Raw genomic sequence first — 16,753 nt, 5'->3', positions numbered from 1 at the left:
TTTGCATTGTATGAAGCTAAATGATATTATGGCCATCGATGTTCAAACCGCAAATCTCAAAATATAGTGAAAAAGCTTCGTCAGCAGATTCGGTATCATTCGGCTTCAAATCGTGTAGTTCGCACACAAGCCACTGACGCATTTCCTCGTTGCCATTGTTCTGGGCGATGAGTATTGCTGTCTTCCCATTCTCTCCACTTGCTTGGCTCTTGTCCAATCCGAAAACGAATTTAGCACTCTCCAGCTGATTGGCCGACACGCAGAAAAGAAGCAAATTGTGTCCTCCACATTTTTCGTGAATGAGGGATTTGTTGTGTTCGAGCAGAACCTTCGCAATGTCAAGCTTTCCGAACTTGAGGGCAAGATGAAGAGCATTTTCTTCGTCGACGTCGTCTTTATAATAGGCTTCTCCTCGGTTAAGTTGCCCGATGAAGTGCCGAATTATTTCCAATCCGTGAGCTTCGTTGAGCACAGCACGGCGTAAAAATGAAGCCTTTGTCATTTGCAGTTTCGAAATTCAGCTTGGTCATCAGCCATTGGCACATTTCGACGTTTGCAAACTCTGCCGCGAGGGGTAAAATGGTCGCGCCGTCTGCAAGCTGCGGAATTTCATCGCAATTCCGCATCAAGAACATAGCACCCGGCAGCAAATTTTTCGCCACGCAGTATTGGAGGAGACCACGCCCTTTCCACTTCACGTCCAATCTTGCACCAAAACTACTCGTCATTAAAACCTCAGCAGCATCGATGTTTTCATACTTTAAAGCCATATGAAGGGGAGATACTCCTTCCCAGTAGCACCTTTTCACGTGTGGTTTGAATAGTTTACTGAACTCTAGCAGGATCTTCCTTCCGTGTTGTTTGTTCTTCAAGGTGGCTAGAAGCCAATTGGGTTTAGTGCAGAGCAGCTGATTAGCATGAGCGTTTTCTATAATCCAGTGACACATTTCGACGCTCGCAAACTCAAAAGCGAGAAGCAGCAACGACTCGTCGAACTGGACCTTCGGTTGTCCCAATCCTTTCACGAATTTGGCAAGCAGAAGTGAATCTTCCCTCACGCAAAGCTGCATGAAAGCTTGCTTTTCTTCTTCGTTTGCAACCAAGGTGACACCCTTCTTCAAGAGTTTCGTCGCAACGTTGCAGTTTCCGGTTTTAAAAGCTCTGGCCAGAAAAGTTCGGCGCACCCAGATTAGCAAGTTGGAAATTACGAAGTTGGCAATCTCGTCGCCGTGAGTCGCGTTCTTGTCAGAATGCAGGAGGATATTGTAGAATACATCATGATCATTCACTCCGCCTATTTGGACCAACCACTGCAGCATCGGCAAGTCTGCGTGAGACGCTGCCTTGTACAGGAGGTCTACATCGAACTGTCCGACTAATCCCTTGGCAGTAAGTGCTTCAAAAACTAATTTTGCCGAGTCAACTCCTCGCGTGCAAATGCAATGCTCCAAAAGACTTTCTTCGCAGCTTAATTTGCTGATTAGAAATAATGCATTCTCAATATTTCCCTCTCTGAGAGCGTAGCTGAGAGCATCGAAATCGAATTCATCTCGCAGAGATAGGTCTACACCTTGGCGGTGAAAGAAATCAAGCACATTTACTCCGTAGTCGGTGTTCATGGCAGCGTAGTGAACGACGCTGGCCCCGTTATGGTCGAGATGGTTATGAAAACTGTTCAAGTCGAAGAGGCGATAGCAAACTGCATCATCGCCCACTTTTGCCGCGAATAGAAGGGCAGGAGTGTCGCCTCTGTGTGCATTAACGTACTCCAACTTTTCTTCGAATGAAGTAAGCTCAGAAAATTTCCTTTCATTTGGAAGTTGCTCTGGTGGAAAAGAAAATTAAAAGATCAGTACGTGAACGATTCAAGGAATCCCAATTATCTTACCGCTTTTTGTTGATTCCGTGCACTTTGGTTCTTCACCTACGGGAAAATAATTCAACTCTCCACGCTCTTCACTTGGCACGTCAATGTCCAACCTTCGAGTTTTCTTTTTAATCTCCGACTCGGGAGATTTTTCAGCGGGCCGTTTTTCTAAAGGAAATTTTACATTTTTATTGAAATATCTATGAATTTTAGTGTTGATTTCTTGTGACACAGGAAAGAGGCATTGAAATATTTTACCTGCTTCGCACGTGGAATTCTTTTCTTCCGACACTTCTCTGGGAAAAGGTTCAGCGTTAGATTCCATTCTTGGAATTTACTCTCAAAACACTCTAACTCAAAGGGAAGCTCAACAGATCGCTGAAACATTCCAAAAATAAATTAAATATTTTCGACAACAATTTCCTTTATATGTTTTTCTACTCCCGCAGTTTGAATAAGGATAAATATATAAATGCTAAATAACTAAATAATAAGCTATTGAATAAAATCAATTTTATACATGATATCGTCTTGACTATAGAAAATATGCAGACACATTTTGACCAATTAGGGCGTGTAGTTATTCGTAATTAATTTTTGACAGTTTCAACCTAATGCTGAAGCTTCCATTTCCGGTGGCCGGGTAGCTCAACAGGTCTTTAAATATCTAGACAACTTTCCACGAAGACAAGTAATAAATTTTAATGTTAAGAAATAGCATAAAATAATTGAGAGCAAAATTTAAAAAAACTTCTGCTGTGTGTTCATCAAACCATGCATACACGTTAAAAAGAATCATTATTAACTTTATACCTGCGTCTACAGCATCAACTAGCCCATACTGATTTAGAAAAGAAAAGGTTCTTACTTGGGACAGACCGATTGCTGCAGTTCTGACTGTTATGACGAGAAATAATCGATTTTATCAGGCTGTTTCCCTATAACATACGTCGCCCTCCGAATGTCAGCTGATTATGAGCGGACGCGATCAGGTTACAGCAGCAGAGGCCTCTTCTGGCAGTTTAGTAACTGCTGCCTGTGAGTAGCAACAGAACTACCTTTTTGCTCTCAGTGGCGCCAAAAGTTAGTAAACTCAAGGGCTCGATGCAGTTAAAGTGTGTGACGGAGCAGCATCATTTTATTTTCAGGCGATCTCGTACGAATTAGCATTGTTCACGTTCAGGCATAATGAATTTTTACTTTTGCTGCCCGACCTGTGCCCTGTGCCACACCATGCGGCATTTATAGCTACCTTTTGCCAATGAAGGCAAAAGATGCACTCAGAGTCGTCGCAAAATGTTCATTTAAAATTAGAACCATAGCGTCCTCGGTGTTTATCTTTATTCATTATATTTTTACAGAAATTTCCTGCTTAACCAGCAGCCGAAACATAGTGTGAGCATGTAATTTCTGTAGAAATAGTGAAAAATATAGAGGTTTCCAGGTGATGCGATGATAAAATTGATTATAATTTCCCGCCTGAGCTCTGGCAAACAAATGAAAGCTACCCTGACAATCCTAGGGTTGCCACATGAACTAATAAGCGCGAAGTGATTTCATATTCGCTAAAGGTTTAAAGTACGACGAGTCTATAAAATAAAATTATTTGAACGTGAACAACATCATACGAGAACAATAGTAAAACACGCGCACAACGAAGACAAGAATTTCACAATATGTCCGAGTTGACAATAAATTTGTACGCTTGTAATGAAAATATTGTCAACCATCCCCAAATCAATCGCGAGTGTAATATATATTTAAGCAATTGGTGTGGCTCGTTCAATTAGTCTGCATCAACCCTTTGAAGCAGGTGGAAAAGGCGTGTTCTTCGAGTTATATTATCATCCCACAATCTCTTAAAAAGGTAATTCTAATTATTTTACCTTGAATTCTTTGATTTTTCGTTCAAACTATACAATCTTTTGACCCCCGCGGAGAGCTGCAACGTGCACACGGACGCTGCTCGGATCCTCAATGACTTTTTTTTCTCAAATTGCTAAATTTATTCAGAACCCCTCTGAGATACGTACCGAAACCGCTTTTCGCGATTTTTCCAAAACCGCCGACCGTTTTGACGCACTGCAAACGCACCCTCTTGCGATTTTCCGGCGGTTTTCGACACGATTCAAATGAAATGCAAAGAACGGTAGCCGGGCGGCCTGGTGGGCCGTTTTTTTATGGATTTCCACATTCGGCACATACAAAGTGAACCGTCGAAAACGGTTTCAATTTTGTTAAAATTCGACGGGTTGATGGATTTCAAGTCAGGAAGTCTCAAACGATTCGTCCTGACGAACCCTTATTACACCTGACATACGCAAGCAACCTTTTTCAGAGGGTATCCCGACCTGAAATAAGGTATGAAACCGGTTTTAATTCTTTTTCAGTGTTTTCCCGCACAATTTCCAACTCTCTTCGACGATTTTTCACCCCCGCCTGCCCCAGCGATCAACCATTGTTGTTTATAACTTCAAGAGATAAGTTTGTCAATATTTATAGAAATTGTGCGACATTAAAAATATTTCTTTATTAACAATGGTTATATACTGGTTATTAATAGGGTTGGGCATATCAACTTTGATATGATATTTTGAATGTCATATCAATTATCAGATTTTTGATATCGAATTTGGCGCGAGTGCCCAACCCTAGTTATTGCGGTTGGTACTTGGGATCCTCGCTGTATTTCACGATTTTTATCTTTCCTCTTTCAAACATAGATCATCTTTCACTCACTTTGTTCTGTTTTTATGTTACTCAACGCCAACTTCCCAGTCAAATTCCAGATCTACAAAATGGCAAGCACAACGAATCAGTTGAACTTTGAGGACATCTGGGCTCTAATAGAGCCAGACGTGTTGATAATTTTACAATCAAAATCATCGGCGTCCTACAGGTTAAAACATTTCATGAACCCAACCATGTAAGTATGAACAATTTTATTAATCTGCTTAAAATAAAATTATTGATATATCTAATTTGCGATACTTAATCAAGTTTTAAATTTCCAGCCAGAATATTCTGAGAGAAAGCGACGAAAAGTTCATAGAATTTATTTACGCAAAAGCCAAAGAGGTTTTAGCTGATCACGTCAGGAATATTTTGACATCTTTCTGTTCAGTGAGAAATGATTGCGGTTTGTTCGTGTCAAATTTCAACAAGCAATGGGCCCTTTACAAAAAATCCTGCGACAACCTGGCGCAACTTTACGTGTAACAAATATAATTAATTACGTTAATTTTTCAAGCATTGTCCAATTAGGTCCACTGAAGAGCAATTTTCCAAATGGAAATGTTATTGGTCCATTGGCATTCATAACATAAGTATTAACAAGTTTGTCATTTCTTTTAACAAGTTTAAAAAAATTACATAGGCATCAGAGTCTGGCACGACGCAATGAAAGAGGAAGATTTCTTCCAAGAGCACCTGATGAGGTCTCTGATGGATTTGGTTGGCAAAATTAGACGTGGCGACCAGAACGAGGAGATCCTTAATGCAATGAGACTAGCTGTAGAAAATCTTCATGTTATTTACGATAAAGAATTATTGCACGAGTCAGATGAAACAGTATAAAGAATAAGCCTTTGTGTAGTTTGATACCTATCTGACAAGATTATTCATGTAGGCTTTCCAGAAACTCTTGTTTGAAGAGTTCATCGAACCTGTGATCCAAATATACGACGAAATAGAGGACATTTACTCTAAGATAGACGAGTTGGATGATGCATTGCGCATCATGGAGAATCTTGTCAAACTTTGCCGAATGGATAAAGTTTGGATACAGGCAGTTTTTGCACAAGAGTATTTTTATAACCTTCAATCTTTGTCATTTAAAAAACTTGGTATTTTACTTCAGGTTTGCTAATTCTTTTATCGGTGCTATATTATTAGAAACATATTTCGAACCTCTCAAACCTACAATTCTGAGAAATTTGGACCGACTCTTCGAAGAAGATAGATATGAAGCGCTCTCAAGCTTGTATTTTATCTTCAAGTACATTAGCGATGGAGTTGACATGGAAAGATTGACCTCGAAATTTGATTCCATTGTCCAAAGCGAGACTAATGAAATTGCGTCAAATTCCGCTGAAACTGATGTATGTATTATTTAAAAGAATAAATGCACGGATTAATTATTTAAACTGTGGCAGGTGGTAGAAGACGTCGTAAAACTGTACAGTAAAAGGTTTAAAATGATCCAAACCGTCTTCAGTGGTGACGGTAATTTCTTAGAACTGCTGAAAAAGACTGTTGCCCCCATATTAAATCAGAAGACTGATCCAAACTCTCCTTGCAAGTCGTCTAAGATTGTAATTTTTATTTTTAACATGTTTCGTGATTGTAAAACCACACCTATGTATAGTTGGCCGAATTAATTGACAACCTCATGCGCGATAAGGACATTCCAGAGAGCGAAATTATGGAAGAATTGGATCGGATCGGCCCTGTGTACCAAATACTCCTTGAAAAAGATGGTTTTGAAAGATTTCACAGTTCGGTGACAGCGAAAAGGCTTCGCCAGAAGAGTTATAGGTCATTGGAACTCGAAGAAGGACTTTTGCAACGATTGCCAGAGGTAATAATGAGAGCCTAGCTTGTTATTTGTATGCATATTTTTGTTTAAGTGGGGAATCGGAGACCTAACCTTGAGACGCAATATTAAGGCCATGATCGAGGATGTGCGAACTTCGAACAAGGTGCTCGAAAGATTTAACACAACGGAAAATGGATTTGGTTATGTATTTACAGCCGAAGTCATGAGAGTGAGTCGCCCTTTGCTTTTGAAATAGACATTATCTAAATAATTCTCTTCTAGTCCCAAGCCTGGCCAATCCACAGCACTGACAATACTCAAATCGAACTCCCTGGCGAGTTGAAGGCTGCATTGGAAAAGTACGAAAGCATCCATAAGAGCTTTCACAACGATCGGAAGCTGATCTGGAATTACCTTCACAGCACAGGTAAGATCCGAAATGAGATGCGAACAAATATTTAATGAATTCTACATTCCTATAGCCGAAATCGAAATCAACTATTTGAACAAGCCCTATCTGCTCTCCTTGAACACATATCAAATGGCAATCATGCTTCTTTTCGAGGGAAATAAACACCTCGGCTTCACGGACATCAAAGAGACTCTCGCTATTCCTGAAGAAACCCTCGTTGATCAGCTTGCTTGCCTGGTGGAAAGCAAACTCCTCATTGCTCACCCAATGGTAAAGACACTACCGACGATTAATAATTTTTCTAAGTTTTAAACGGCATATTTATTTTCGTAGGTTTTCAACGACACTTGCCAACTGTCGCTGAATTTCGAGTATAGCAATGCGAAGACTAGAGTCAAAATCCCAAGCATTCCAGCACATCGCGAAGAGTTTTTAGAAAAGACTGAAGATTTGTGGAATGTCCACCGACAGAGGCATTTCATCGTGAAGGCTGCAATAGTTAGATTCGCGAAGAGTCACTCGCCAATAAGCCACGATGATCTGCTCTCCGGGGTAATAATTTAAAAAAAAGTATTAAATCAGGATTTATTTTAATAAAATCTGATTTCCAGGTGCGAAATATGCTGGAGGATAAATTTGAGCTTGAAATTCCTGTGTTTGAACAGGCTACCGCCGAGCTAGTTGTTTGGGAATATTTGAAAAATGACCCTGATGATTCAAAAATGTATAGTTACATTCCTTAACTCGTTTGTTGGAGTGCCACGATGAACAGCAATGACACGCAAAAGTGTTAGTCTGATTCTGATCAGAACTTTCGAATAATAGTTTCAATCTTGAACTTTATCTTTCATTTCTTTCCAGTTTTCCCCATCGATTTTATGCTTAATTTTTCGAATTTTAACAATCACCCTTTCAAATTTCAAATAGATCGGCATTCAAGTTTATTCAGGACAGTCCGTGCCTGAACACCTTGACTAGGCGTTTGATGGTACCGTCCGTGCCTGCGCCAGTAACACGAACACAATATTTTCTTGAAAGCAAAAAGCGGAGAGAAAAAAATCTAAATTTCCAAAGCAGGACTAACCCGTCACGGTTTTAAATTTTATTTATTTCTCTCTCGCACAGCGATGAAATTATTAGGCTCGCTACAGACTATGTTTTCCAATGAAAATGAAACTTTCCTGCCTTTGTTATCGTGCCAGAAATGCCAGAACAAAACACAGATTTGAGTCTAACAATAAGATGTTGTTTTTTCAAAATGGTCGAAATTTGTCGAATGTGTTTATTTATGTTAAGTTGGTATTAAAACACATAATATTGACCAAATTTACTATGAATAGTTCTCCGAAAATCCGAAAGGCTTTTTCCACCCGTAGAGAAAAATGTTTAAAGTAGCAACGAAACCGATTTTTGCACCTGAAAAAAGAAACTGGCACGAGAAATGAATTTTATCGAATAACGAGAAAAATTACATCTTATTTGGACCTCGTAAATAATTTTTGTTATTTGATTTTTTAACCACACAAACACACAACTCATCTGAATCTCTTTGTAAATGAATTGGAATTCTCAGAAATAATTATTCAAAGTTGGATTTAGAAAATTAGAAATTATGAAAAAAGCTTTAAATCTCCCAGGTTGAGAAAATTGAAAATGTTTCGATCTAATTCAAGCGCTCATTAATTGAAAATCATGAACGAAAATATTTCAAAATAGAATTTAATCAGAATAAAGTGAAGAATTGGAAAACACACCTTCTGTAGGAATAATTTTAATTATTAAAATGTCTGACGAATGTAATTTAAAATTAATATTCGTTGAATAATTACTAGTCATTCCGGTGGGAATGTCATTTTGATTAATAAACGCGCATTATTTATTTCTTGCCCAGCAAACGGAACGTGTTTGTTTACACACCTTTTATAAATATCCCAGAAGCACCATTCGACGTAAAACATTTCTTCCGAAAAGTACTTAATAGGCTTTGAAAATAAAAAATTTGATTGATTTTTTGTACTCACTTGTCTGCTGAAGATCTTCTAAAGACGCAGCTGTTTTCTACTGGCTGAACTCAATTTATCCTGGAGCAAAATAGGTTGAAAAGAACAGCATATTATATATAATAGTGATTTGTGAGTAATAAAATCTTTGATTAATAAATTTTGGACAAATACGAACGTTGAAAGAAAATTTAAGGTTTTTTAATGTCACTGGTAGTTTCAGACTGTTTATTAATTTTAACGATTGATTTTAAAAGAGTATCATGTCAAATTAGTTTCGAAAATCAATTAAGCAAATAAACTCAACAAAAAGGTCTGTTAATTCTCATGGATAATTTAAAATCCGTTGTGCTTGTTGTACTCCTCCAGCAGCCTGTCGCAGGTTTCCGAGTCAAATTTTTCCACAATGGGCACACTTTCTTCCCCATCCAACTCGTACCTGATGAATTTGATCTCAAGGGCGAAGTGGAAGTTGACCAGTTTGGGCAGAAGGGCGGACGCGGTCTTGACCATGTGGGCGGCCGCGTTGAAGTGCACCAGGTTGAACTCAGGGTTGTAAGTGTGCTCGAGATCGAGGCTCAAGCTCCGCAGCTCCTGGAGAGCGTCGCCCTTTTTGATCAGCTTGGTGATGTTTTCAAGGTCGGACAGGCTGAAGACACCCTTCATCTCAACCTTCTTCAGTTTCGGGGCACACAAAATGCCGGCTGCTGACAGAATCACTTCCCTAGGATTTATAAATAATGATATGAACATTATAAAAGACTAGTTGAATACCTGTTGATCCAAATCAACTCGGTTAGCTCCGGAAAAACGTCCTTGGTGTTGTCCAGCACGATGACATTCCTCAGGAGCAGTTTTTCCAGTTTAGGGCAGAGCAGGGAAATCCTTTCAAAAGTCAGACCGATGCGCGGATTAACGCTCAAGATGGACAAAGAGCGAAGTTGGCGGCCAAAGGCGGCCAAGAGGCGTTCGACGATGTCCCAGCTCAGCACGCCGTCGAAGGTCAAGGCCTCAACCTTTTTGAAATGCAGTACCGGTTCAAATGAATGCACGTCGAAGTAAGCTCGGTCAATCTGAAAAGAGAAAAACCTTCATAAACCTAAGAAAGAACAACAAAATCAATAATATCGGTCATTAAGGTCCTCAGGGTCAGACCCTGACGGTTAAAATGGACTTAAGATGGTACTGCAGTGAACAAGACGCAACAAATTTGATAGAAATGAATGGCAGAACGGTTCGGAGCCGGTTTTTAAAATTTAATCCGCTATTGCCAGAAATTAATCAGGGTTAACACCCTGAAAATTGTTTTACTGGTGCATAATTTCAAGAGCTACAATTTCTCTATGTACCCCAAAGGCCAGTACCCTGAAAAATCGATAGGCCAATTTTCCACGATGCGAACGATGTACTATTAGCATGAGATGATCACTTTTTACGCCAAAAAAATCAGTCAAATCGACTTTAGTTCCGCCAGGCACCCTCGCGGAAATATGGCCGATCGTTTGTCCCACCAATATGAATGATCGGCCAATTTTCTGCGGCACTAATACGTCTTAAATAATTTTTCAACAAGCGAGGAGCATAAAACTTACCACGAGATGGGTGATGTTTGGATACTTGAGAGCCAGCTCGAGCCCTTCTTCGGGAATCCCCCTCGCTTCCAGGGTAAGAAACCTTCTCTTCAGGAATGGTGGCGTTTCCTTCTCATCAGAAGGAAGAGGCAAAAAATCCCAGTACCAAGTGGCGATGTAATCAAGATGGGGAGCCGCAATGGCGAGCAAAGCAAGGTGGTGCAGGCACCACTGGTTGTCCTCGAGCACCCTGAGATTCTGCAGATTTCTCAGGTGCTCGCTGCCATCTCCCAAATCATCCTCCAGATGCCAAAGGGCGCCGACGCTGGCCACTTGCAGATTGGGCAAATCGCCGCACAGCATGCTCAGGTCGGAAAAGCGGAAATTGAAGACCTTGAGCAGCATTTTCCTCAGCTTTTTCATTTGGCTGAGAGACTGAAGAAGGGACTGCACGCCACGGATGCTGGCACCAACGCTGGACAGCGACAATTCCTCCACGTTCGGAGCCAGACGAGCGATCCAGCCGAAAACCTTCATTTAATTTAATAAATAAGTTTAATATTAAATGATTAAAAAATCATACTTGGATCAATGCAGAATTTTCAGGGCGAAAACTGAAGAAGCCATCCAAATCCACTTTTCTGGTGCGGGAACTCAGCAGCTGAGGCAGCGCTTTCAAAAGCTTTTGAAACTTTTCTGGGTTGCTGTCGATGGAACCCGAGCAGCCAAACTGCAGCACCCTTTGCAAGATCTTTTCTCGCACTTGAATGGCTGTAAATAAAATAAAATTCATAATTTTTCTAAAATACTGTCACCAAGTACTCACGCAATATTTCAAGTTGGTTTTGTTCACAGTAAAGGTGAATGTTTTCGGCAACGTAGCGGACAGCGAGTTCCTCCAGACTGTGCTTCATTTTCAGGGCTCCCAGCCTCACCTTCGTGAGCTCAACGAATCGATTTTCGTCGTCTTTCTCCATCAGTTCCGCCATCTAAAAAGCACATTATGCAAATCATATTATCCTTTGAGAGCTGACGGGACCTTTTATATCAGAAATAAAAATAAAATTGGCCAGAATTCGGCGGCCTGATGTCAACCAGATGTCAATTTACGTAAAAAATAACAATCGGCACAATTGACAATTTTACTACTATACAGAGAGAGAACACCCGAAAGTATTGCATTCTCTCTATTCATCCCCACCATTGTGAGCAATAAAAATTAATTCACATCTTATCAAGTTTAAAAACACGGCTTACTGATTGTGAGAAGACTAGCAGAATAATATTATTATTCTTCGCTCTTGAATATTTTTTAATTTTGTCTTGCCTCTTCTGCTTTTGCACTCTAGCAGAAGGGCAAGGATTTTTAAAGATGGCTGTGCGCGTGCGCCCAATGTGGAACGCGGTAAAATACCACGGTCACACGGTGGTGCGTGGGGCGTGGACTGGGCGTCGAACAGCGCCATAAATTAGATGCGGCGGCGAACGTTAACACGGAGTAGAAGAATGGAGAACGGAGAACGATCGAAAAATCGCAATCTTTTTGGCAATCCCGCTTCATCCGCGTCTAGCAGCATTCATCTCCATTTAAATTTACGTTCACGGCTTCTAGAGAAATAGAAGTTTCGGCTAAATTAGATTTTCATCCGTGTTGATTGGCAAAAAAGCGGGAAAAGCGTGCATGATGAGCTTGCTAATTCAAATGGCTCTGCCAGTGCTCATCCTGGTCTTGTTTGCGGCCTCTGGAATTAGCCAGAATGGCCTCGAGGTGAGTCTCTGCTGCTGAATTATAAAATGTTAGAGGGTGAGATTAAGAGCGTTTTTTAAATAAATGTTTTTTTTCAGCTGCAGCAAGGGGACCAGCTGGCGCTGCCGGGCGGCGCCGCTGATTTGAAGCTGTCCAACAGCGGCGGCACAGATGAAAACCTGGACAAGAAGCAGGTGAAGAGCCTGGAAATGAAACAACTGGAGGTGCAGGAGCAGAAGGTTGGTAATTTTTCAAATATATTCTTAAATGTTCTGTTCTTACGACTTTCTTAACAAATTTATTAAAATTTGAGCAAAATTAATATTTTTTCATTCTCAGAAACCTGAAACGACAACTGAGAGTCTCAACTTTGGAAATGAAGCCACTTTTGAGACCAAGCCACCAAAACCTGAAGTCAAAAGTACCACAGACGCGGAGAAGAAAAAGCAGAAACAACGTGCACTGGAATTGAACATTTCCATTATATTTTTTACAGGTAAGCTAGCAGCCTTTTGTACTGGTGGTTCTCGCGTCTTACATTATAATTTTTCGCAGGGTCAATCACAATCTGCTTAGTTCTGCTGTATTTGATGATGTCTTACTCTGAACCCGCCTAAATCTAGGAAACTGATGGTACTTTGACCTTTGAATTGAATCTTAATACCACAGCATCGTTGGGCAAAAAAGAGCTTGACCAGACTTATTAGTAAAATTTAATAAATTTTAAAAATTATATAAAATAACAATATAAATTTCAACACTTATGACAATGCATAAAAAAGGAACCATGAAATAGGTGAAGATAAATACTATTTTGAGGCAGAACTTACTGCTGAAAGACCGAAATAAAAGCTAATGTGTTTTCGTAGTTAAATATTTTCAGCCAGATTTGAAACTTTAATTTTTATAATCTTATTGCATTATATTATCTAACACCTGAAAAATTCCAGGATAGGCAATTCGCTGGACAAAGCTGCGGTGCAGGTTGCTTATTTCATATAATACATTTTGTAAATATTGCAATAAATATATATATAAATGGGCAGTGCGAACAGCCGCCATTATGTAATAGAATTTTAACAATAACTGCGTGTCAACAAATTCAATCCTGATCTCTGTATGTTCATGGCGTTAGTAAATAATAAAGCTGGGAACAAAAACCACCTCTACTAAGTGCTCGACCATAAATTAATTTTAATTTTCCTCGATGGGTTAATCTGATACTGTTTTCAACCTGTAAAATAAAGTTTTTCAAGTCGAGCAGTCTGAAGGATGATTTAATTTTCTTGGACTACGTAATTTGTAGAAAATCACTATTAAACCTATGGTTTTTTATTTTCATTGCAGCAAATTAGCTTTCTAAAAGAAATCACGCACATTGATAAACGCTGCTCAAATTCTGCTCCAAGAATCCGCGACGTTGATTGGCTGACGTGACCTCATAAGACAACATCTGCGGTTGCCTAGCAACAACAAATATTCTTTGCAAATTACGCGGGAGATTTGTTCTTTCGCGTAAGTCGACCAATCGGTCAAGGATTCATCTTGCAAAGAATTCTTTCTTCCTCTTTATTTACTCCAATTTGACTCATAATTTGAATCTCCCAACAAAAAATTAAGATTGAAGTTAAGCTTAAGGTCATACAAGTGTCCTGCGCGTTGCATAATATCTTCATGTACTTATTAGAACTTTAAATACTATTGGCTTAATTCAAGATTTTTCCCTGCATCTCAATAATTTATCCAAAAATCTCTTGAAAAGTGAAATTGGAAATAATTTGGTGTGTAATTTTGATTCATAAACGCGCAATTTAATGTTTTTCTTTGCTAACAAACCAAGAGTGTGACTAATTCATACACCTTATAAATATAGCCACAGAGGCACAAGTCGACCAACAATTTTCTTGCTTAAGATTCAAAAGATAGAATTTCTATTTGTACTCACTCATCTACTGAACATTATATTACAACATTACAACGCAGCAATTTTCTTCAATTTATCCTGGAGCAAAATAAGTTAAGTTTCGAATTTATTGATTCGTGAATAGTAAAATATTCATCAATAAATTATTTAAACACACACTGTTTAAACTATCAAGCGATTGACTGTCAAATTATTTCAAAAAGTTGGAAAATTAAACCTAAACGTCCTTGTTCATTTTCCTGGATACACTCCGTTGTGCTTGTTGTACTCCTTCATCAGCCTGTTGTAGGTGTCGTAGTCAAACTTCTCCTCAATATGCACTCCTACTCTCCCATCAAACTTAAACCTGAAGTATTGCACCTGAAGGTTAAAGTAAACTTTGACCAGTTTGGGAAGAAGGGCAGACGCGGTCTTGACAAAGCGAGCGGCCGCGTTGAAGTGCTTCTCGTTGAAGTCGGGAATGAAAGTGTGCTCGAGTTGCACGCTCAAGCTCTGCAGCTCCCTGAGGGCGTCGCCCTTTTCAATCATCCTGGTGCAAACTTCTAGATCAGACAAGTTGAAGACACCATTCAACTGAACTTTCTTCAGTTTTGGGGCAGACAACACGCTGGATGGCGACAGAACCACCGACCTATATATTTTAAAAGATTGATTAACACATTTTGAAATCCAAAATTAATTTATACATACTCGTTGATCCAAACCAAATCAGTGAGCTCCGGAAAAACCTGCTTCGTGGTGTCCGGAACTAAGACATTTAGCAGGTGCAGCAATTCCAGCTTAGGGCAGAGCTGGGAAATCTGTTCTAAAGTCAGAGAAGTGCTCGGAAGATCGCAGCAGATGATCAAAGAGTGAAGTTGGTGGCCAAAGGCGGCCAAGATGCGCTCCACGATGTCCCAGCTCAGCACGCCGTCGAAGGTCAAGGACTCGATCTGTTTGAAATGCAGCACAGATTCGAAGGATTGAACTTCGAAGTAAGCTTCCTCAATCTGAAAACAAAACACAAATTCGCGATGATGTGGCGATCTTTTTCTGGAATTCCACCATCTCCTACCATTTCAACCGTGCCGCGGAAATTTGGCCGGTCGTATTATTTCCATCGCCTGGTGTTTCAATTCGATCAGCCGACTTGTGCTCGCGATGCAGAGGGTCTAAAGTGGGCGAGGCAAACGATCGGCCAAATTTCCGTGGCACGAGCATAAATTTGCAATTAAAAGAAAAGAAATTACCACGAGATGGGTGATGTTTGGGTACTTGAGAGCCAGCTTGTGCCCTTCTCCCGGAATCATCCTCTCTTCCAGGGTAAGACACCTTCTTTTCAGGAACGGTGGCGTTTCTTTCTGGTCGGAAGAGAGTGGCAAATGATCATGATTCCAAACCATGATGTAATCAAGATGAGGAGCAACAGTGGCGAGCATTTCAAAATAGCGTGAGCACCACTGGTTGTCCACGAGCACCCTGAGATTCTGCAAATTTCTCTTGTGCTCGCTGCCATCTCGCAAATCATGCTCCACGTGGCTAAGGGCGCCGACGCCGGCCACTTGCAGATTGGGTAAATCGCCGCACAACTTGCTCAGGTCGGAAAGGCGAAACTCAACCACTCTAAGCATCATTTTTCTCAGCCTTTTCATCTGACTGAGTGGCTGAAGGAGGGACTGCATGCGAATGGCCCTGACTCCAACTCTGCACATGGACAATTCCTCCACGTTCGGAGCCAGACGAGCAATCCAGCCGAAAACCTATATTTAATAAATCAGGTTGAATGAATTAATATAAAAGGATTAAAAAAATACCTGTATCATTGCAGAATTTTCGGGGCCAAAACTGAAGAAGCCTTCCAAATCCATTTTTCTGGTGCGAGGACTCAGCAGCTGGGGAAGCGCGTTCAAAAACTTTTGCAGAATTTCTGGGTTGCCGTTGGTACGCGGTGGGCAGCGAAACTGCAGCACTCTTTGCAAGATCTTCTCTCGCACTTGGATGGCTGTTAAATAAAATAAATTGAACAAAATGGACAAAAATTTCTAAATAAGACTCACGCAACATAACAAGTTGGTTATGTTCAGAGAAAAGGTGAATGTCTTCGGCAACGTAGCGAACAAGGAGTTGCTCCAGACTCTGCCTCCTCCTCAGGTCCTCCAGCCTCACCTTCGTCAGCTCGACGAATCGAGCTTCTTCTTCCTCTTTTCCCATCACGAAATCCGTCTAAAAATCAAATCCTTGGATAACTTATTTGCGGCCACATTAAATCAGATTAAGAAATCGAATGTGGCTAGAAATACGGTGGCCTGAGGCCGATTTACGTACACAAAAACAATAATAAAAATTGGCGGCATTATTGTCACTACTTTATTATGATTGCATTTTTTCTCAATTCATCCGCCATAATGGGCAATAAAAATGAAATTCGATGAAATTCACGTCTAACCTAATTTAAGAACACGGCTTACCGCTATAGTATGTTGAGTCGAGGCCCGGAAAATATTATTTTCCTGGGCGCCTTAGAATTTTTCGAATTTTTTATGTCGTGCTGCAGTGTGCTGCAGGAATTTCAAAGATGGCTGCGGCGAACGGCGAACGGCGAACGTAAAATTAGCGGGGAAGTACCACGACCAGAAAGTTTCACCATGGGTCGTTCAATAGCGCCATCGATTGGATGCGGCAGCAAACGTAAACATAAACAGGGCGTAACGGGAGT

The 16,753-nt window shown here is 40.3% G+C and overlaps 3 protein-coding genes across 3 annotated transcripts; 1 reads left to right on the top strand and 2 right to left on the bottom strand.

Annotated features, from left to right (window-relative positions):
• Positions 1-9,074: 9,074 nt before the first annotated feature.
• Positions 9,075-11,370, bottom strand: LOC135943449 (uncharacterized). The gene is made up of 5 exons (XM_065489980.1): positions 11,214-11,370; positions 10,971-11,158; positions 10,409-10,918; positions 9,591-9,889; positions 9,075-9,540 (listed from the first exon to the last, which is right to left on the bottom strand). Exons 1-5 carry the CDS (start codon positions 11,362-11,364, stop codon positions 9,153-9,155), a joined length of 1,536 nt encoding a protein of 511 aa, XP_065346052.1. The 5' UTR covers positions 11,365-11,370; the 3' UTR covers positions 9,075-9,152.
• A 514-nt stretch (positions 11,371-11,884) lies between these two features.
• LOC135943643 (uncharacterized) lies at positions 11,885-13,308 on the top strand. Its single transcript, XM_065490289.1, has 5 exons — positions 11,885-12,155; positions 12,233-12,373; positions 12,474-12,630; positions 12,690-12,767; positions 13,085-13,308. The coding sequence occupies exons 1-4, from the start codon at positions 12,069-12,071 to the stop codon at positions 12,749-12,751; spliced, it is 447 nt and encodes a 148-aa protein (XP_065346361.1). The 5' UTR covers positions 11,885-12,068; the 3' UTR covers positions 12,752-12,767; positions 13,085-13,308.
• Positions 13,309-13,904: 596 nt separating this feature from the next.
• LOC135942910 (uncharacterized) lies at positions 13,905-16,595 on the bottom strand. Its single transcript, XM_065489253.1, has 6 exons — positions 16,506-16,595; positions 16,095-16,260; positions 15,852-16,039; positions 15,288-15,797; positions 14,749-15,047; positions 13,905-14,689 (listed from the first exon to the last, which is right to left on the bottom strand). Exons 2-6 carry the CDS (start codon positions 16,246-16,248, stop codon positions 14,290-14,292), a joined length of 1,551 nt encoding a protein of 516 aa, XP_065345325.1. The 5' UTR covers positions 16,249-16,260; positions 16,506-16,595; the 3' UTR covers positions 13,905-14,289.
• Between the last annotated feature and the right edge of the window lie 158 nt (positions 16,596-16,753).

Source organism: Cloeon dipterum, chromosome 4, assembly GCF_949628265.1.
Source record: "Cloeon dipterum chromosome 4, ieCloDipt1.1, whole genome shotgun sequence".
Lineage (NCBI taxonomy): Eukaryota > Metazoa > Arthropoda > Insecta > Ephemeroptera > Baetidae > Cloeon > Cloeon dipterum.
The sequence above is the reverse complement of the archived record's forward strand: the minus strand, read 5'-3'. Positions and strand labels throughout refer to the sequence as shown.

Bases quoted from the DNA above. Each gene is read 5' to 3' on its own strand.
- LOC135943449 (XM_065489980.1), bottom strand. From the start codon at position 11,364: ATGGAGAAAGACGACGAAAATCGATTCGTTGAGCTCACGAAGGTGAGG. The intron at 11,159-11,213 runs GTGAGTACTTGG...TTTTATTTACAG, and splicing joins AAACCAACTTGAAATATTGC to CCATTCAAGTGCGAGAAAAG. The intron at 9,890-10,408 runs GTAAGTTTTATG...TTCTCTTTTCAG, and splicing joins CAAACATCACCCATCTCGTG to ATTGACCGAGCTTACTTCGA.
- LOC135943643 (XM_065490289.1), top strand. From the start codon at position 12,069: ATGATGAGCTTGCTAATTCAAATGGCTCTGCCAGTGCTCATCCTGGTC. The intron at 12,156-12,232 runs GTGAGTCTCTGC...GTTTTTTTTCAG, and splicing joins TTAGCCAGAATGGCCTCGAG to CTGCAGCAAGGGGACCAGCT. The intron at 12,374-12,473 runs GTTGGTAATTTT...TTTCATTCTCAG, and splicing joins TGGAGGTGCAGGAGCAGAAG to AAACCTGAAACGACAACTGA.
- LOC135942910 (XM_065489253.1), bottom strand. From the start codon at position 16,248: ATGGGAAAAGAGGAAGAAGAAGCTCGATTCGTCGAGCTGACGAAGGTG. The intron at 15,798-15,851 runs GTATTTTTTTAA...TATTAAATATAG, and splicing joins AAAATTCTGCAATGATACAG to GTTTTCGGCTGGATTGCTCG. The intron at 15,048-15,287 runs GTAATTTCTTTT...TTTTGTTTTCAG, and splicing joins CAAACATCACCCATCTCGTG to ATTGAGGAAGCTTACTTCGA.